Consider the following 4,638-nt stretch of genomic DNA (forward strand, 5'->3'; position numbering starts at 1 on the left):
GCCTGCACAAAGCCTCCTGGTGACTGTGAGGCCCTGAGGGTCTGGGCCCCACCAGGATAAGGCAAGAGGAAAGGGCTGGGATCAGAGCAGGAGGCAGCGCCCTGCACTGGAGATCTATGCCAGGGAGCAGTGTGGGGGGAGACATAACTCAGTCCTGGGGGCTGTTGTGTCCCCTCCTCCTGCCCTGTTCTGATTTCTCCCCCTGTAATGGGGAGGGAGGCATCCTAGCAGGGCTTTTGCAAGGTTTGTATTGTTGGCAGTATACAACAGGCGGTCAACATATCCCTCTCGGCCGAGGGAGTGGAGGCTCCAAGGTGTCTGTTTTCCCTGTAACCCACTCTGCCTGGTAGGGTCACCCAGTCCCAACTGGGTGCCACGACCAGAGCTGGGGGCCAGGCTGGATGCTGGTACAGGCTCTGAAGAAGAAGGGGTGACAAGGACACAGAGCAGCACAGGGCCACCCCAGGGCTGGGCTGGGGCCCCATTCTGGAGCAGCCTCACTAACACTATGTATCCTCTGGTCTCTGGCTCAAATGCCCCGCCCTTCCCAACTCTGTCCCCAGCATGATGAAAGGACTCTGTCCTGGTTCCCTGAGCCCTGGGACCCTATCATAAAAACCCGCTGTGGTCCTTACTTGGGCACAGCTGCCCACCCCTCACCCCCAGAGCAGTCGCTGCACAGGAAGCACCCAGCCCTGCAAAATGAATCAATGAAGGCACAGCTGGCCTGCTTCCAAGCCCTGGGCCTCAGTTTCCCCATCTGTCAAATGGAGCAAATGCAACCAATGCCAGTCGCAGCTCCAACACTCCTGAAGGCTAAGCAGTCCTGGGCTGCAGACCTGCTCTGGTCCTCAAGCACTGCCTGCTCCCCAGGGCAAGCAGTGGTGGGTCCTCAAACACTGCTGGGTCTCCCAGGTCAAGGACACCACTTCCCAAAGGGATGGGGGAAGGCAAGGTCAACCCAAGTGGGAAAAGCTGGCGGTTCTTCAAGGGCGAGCAGGGGGTAGGGCTGGGACACTCGGGCCTTCACTGTTAGCTCCCTGGTTCCCCAGCAACCTTGGAGGAGTCCAGAGACCAGGTCAGGCCACAGCTTTCCACGTGCTGTCAGTAGGTTCCCTGGGACTGGAGATGGCCTTTCAGGGAGATAAATCTGCGGGCCCCAGAGTTGGGGACGGACAGGACCTCAAATGGCCTGTGAGCTGAGATGGGAAGGGGAACACAGCAGAGAGAGTCAGGAAGGCTTCCTGGAAGAGGTACCATGTCAACTAGAGTCTGAAAGCAGGTGAGTGGGGGTGGGGGCGCGGGAGTAGGAAGCATTCTAGGCAGAGAGAACAAGATGTGGGAAGCCATTGACGTGAACAGTGGACAGAGTACAGAAGGGGCAGCCCTGGCATCTCTTGCCTGTGGTTGCAGGGAGGGTGCGGGTTCACGTCTAGGCTGAGGGTGTGACCAGGCTGTCTCGGATGGGCGACCAGATGGCTGGTCTCTGCACCTGTGAGGGGGACGTTCACGGCCTCAGGGGGTGAAAGCACTGCCTGCACGCAAGCGTCCTTATAACAGGGCATGAGGGTCCCTGGGGACATTGCCCTGCTGCAGTCCTGCTTCTGTGCTGCCCCCACAAGCAGGAGAGCCCCGTTGGGTCTGAAAAGACAGGGAGGCCTTCACGGATCTTGACAGTTCCCGCCACCCTCTCTGGAATTCAAGGCAAAATTTCTCTCTTGTTATTAAACAGCAAAGCCAATAGAGTTCCACCCCCACATCCCCAAAACACCTTTATTGCACTAAAAACAGCATTTATAAACAAACACTTGGGGGAGGATGTCTTCAAGATGTACCCACAGTCAACTTCAAACACAGAGATATCAAACAGTGTGGGGGCCAAGAAAATGAGGGTCCCCAGGGATAAAGCAGGGGGTGGGAGCAGTTGGGGTCAGAGAAGGGGGCGGCAAGTCTGAGCATCTAAGTCCATGCAGGGCTTTCTGTCCACCTTCTCTGCCCACAGGCCTGGCCTGGGTGGTCCCCAGGATCAGAAAGCCTGAGGGCAGCCAGAGGCCAGAGGCCAGAGGGTGTGCAGCTAGGGACCCCAGCGCCAGGGGCCTTCAGTCTCAGGTTCAAGGGCATGGGTATGTCTCACCAGGTGTGCAGAAGGGAATGTGTGCTTCCCCTCCAGCCCCGGCTCCTTCACCCCTCCCCCAGGGTAATTTGGAAACCCAGAGCTGTGGTGTTGGCGGGACAACTTCTGAACTGGGAGGGGCACCCCAGGATCCCCACAAACCAGCCTGGTCCATCCTCGCCCAGCAGGCAGCCCAGGAGGCCCTGCTTCAGACTGTGTCGTTTCTGTTTGGCTGAGCCACAAAAATCAGTTAAGGACACACACACTGACAGGACAGTTAAGCCCATGCAGCTGTGTTAGCAGCATGAAAAGCCACAAGCAGGATCTCCCCAGCCGCCCCTTGTCCCACCCACCCTAGCCAGAACCTATGTACACCTGTGGAGTAAAAGTGGAAGCTGTCTGTCCCTGAACAGCACTTCCTGGGTCCAGCTGCTGAGGACCATGCTCAGGAGGGGTCGAAGACAGGGAGGAGCAGGGACCACCAGCTGGTGCTACTCTCTGGGCACGATCTGAGCTAGCCTTTCAGAGGTTGAAGGCTCTGGACGCCCAGCAGGGCTGCAGCGCCAGACAAGAGAAGGTGATGGAGGGCTGTCACACTTGAGGGGCAGAGCCATCATTCTCCTTCTCTTCTGGGACTTCCTCCTCAGCTGCCTGTCTTTGCCAGGAAGTGGCTCTCAGACGGGGTGGCACCCTCCTCCCTCTGACCGGCTCTCACCTCCGGAGCCTGGGAGGACTGAGGGCTGCCCAGAGACCGCCTAAGGCAGGAATGGGGTCCTCCCACAGCCCCATGGGGCCCCGCACTGCCTGGCACCCCTCTCTAGGGGGCGTCCGTCGGGCCTGGGGCAGGAGGACACTCGTGCCGCAGAGAAGACCTGGCTGGTCCTCAGGACCCGCAGTCTCTGGGTCTGTGGTCAGCCTCTGCTACCTCCCGGCCCAGATTCCAGAATTCCAGAAGCAGTAACCAGCAGCGGTGGGAGCATGAAACTTGGGGTATCGAGGGACTCAGCCCAGCAAGCTGGCCCTTTCTTTTCCCCAGCAGCCCTCTCTCCTCCTGTATTAAAAGTAACCCCGGGAAAAGAGCATGACCCAGGACACCCCCCAAAAGAGGCCGCAGCATCAGGGCTCACTTGCAGGGTCCGGGAGGGGGCGGGGCCCCCTGCAGGACCCAGGAGGGGGCGTGGCCGTGGCATCCCCTGCAGGACCCAGGAGGGGGCGGGGTCTCCGCGGCCCGAGGGAGGCGGGGGGTGCGGGGGCCCCCCGCTCTACAAGAAGGGCAGCAGGGAGGTGAGGGGCAGCTCCTTTTCCCCAAGCAGCGTGTCCCGCTTGAGGCTGCTGCCCTTGTTCACCACCTTGATCCTGAGAGCCAGCTTCCGCACGCTGGCCGGACCCAGGCCGTCGAAGAAGAAGTCCTCGTTGAACACTGGGTGGCGGCTGTTCTTGACGATGGTGCTGCGCTGCTTCTGCAGCTTGCCCGGCACGAGGCACAGGCCCACACAGCAGTTGATGCTGCGGGCGTCGCAGAGCCGGTCGTATAGGCCCTCGGCCGCCAGCAGGCGCACGCGCAGGCGGGCCTGGGCCGCCTCGTACTCGGCCAGCAGGCGCACGCTGCCCCGAGGGCCCATGCGCACGGCGTGCTCCGCGCGGGACGCCGGACCAGACTCCGGGCCGGGCTCCGGGGTGGCCCTGCGGGGCAGGCGGCGCCGGGCCCCGGGGCTAGTGTCCGGCGTGCTGTCGTCAGCCGACAGGGAGCCATGGCGGCCCACAGAGTGCTTGAGCTGGCTCACCTTGGCCTGGCTGTCCTGGGCGAAGCCTTTGAGCAGCGACACGGAGCGCGAGAGCAGGGGGGAGCCGAAGGGTGAGGACTCGGCCGAGGACCCCGTGTCGCTCTCCCCGCCGCTGACGCAGCGGCCCGGGCTCATGAGGGTGCCGCCGGCCTCCTTGGGTGCCCCGTCCCCCCCGTTGGCCTTGACACCCCCCCGACGGCGCCGGGTGCCTGGGGAGCCCACCTGGGCCAGAGCCCCGTGTTCGCTGTGGAACAGGGACTCCTTGCGCCGCGTGTGGGGGCTCTCGGCCAGCGTGGCAAAGCCGTAGGACGTCTGGGCCTTGGGCACCGAGGGCAGCGACATGGCCCCCTGGGCCTGGGGGTCGGCGTTGGTGGCAGTCTCCTCGGCCGGCCAGTCCTCCGCGCTCTCGATCTGAATCACGTGCCGGGTGGCCGCCTTCAGTAGGCTCTTGCTCTCGGCGGCCAGCTTGGCGGACAGCCGGGGGCTCCGGGGGGCGCGGCGGGGCGCGGCGGAGGCCAGGTTCTGCTCCGAGGTCGAGGGCCCCAGCTCGGCCTGCGCTTCGGGCTCAGCGGGGCCGGCGGGCAGCTTGGGGGGTATAAAGAAGTCTGGGATCTTGTCCGGTGTGAGCACGTTGCTGTACAGGGGCCCCTTGGCGGCCTTGTCCCCGCCCTCGCCCCCCGCAGCTCCATTCTCCCCCGATCCCCGAAACCTCTCCAAGAACCACATGTTGGTTTTCTTCAT

The 4,638-nt window shown here is 62.9% G+C and overlaps 1 protein-coding gene across 1 annotated transcript; it reads right to left on the bottom strand.

Annotated features, from left to right (window-relative positions):
* Positions 1 to 3,375: 3,375 nt before the first annotated feature.
* On the bottom strand, positions 3,376 to 4,638 carry C2CD4C (C2 calcium dependent domain containing 4C). The gene has a single exon (XM_052644280.1). It carries the CDS (start codon positions 4,636 to 4,638, stop codon positions 3,376 to 3,378), a length of 1,263 nt encoding a protein of 420 aa, XP_052500240.1.

Source organism: Budorcas taxicolor, chromosome 7, assembly GCF_023091745.1.
Source record: "Budorcas taxicolor isolate Tak-1 chromosome 7, Takin1.1, whole genome shotgun sequence".
Taxonomy (NCBI): domain Eukaryota; kingdom Metazoa; phylum Chordata; class Mammalia; order Artiodactyla; family Bovidae; genus Budorcas; species Budorcas taxicolor.

Bases quoted from the DNA above. Each gene is read 5' to 3' on its own strand.
- C2CD4C (XM_052644280.1), bottom strand. From the start codon at position 4,638: ATGAAGAAAACCAACATGTGGTTCTTGGAGAGGTTTCGGGGATCGGGG.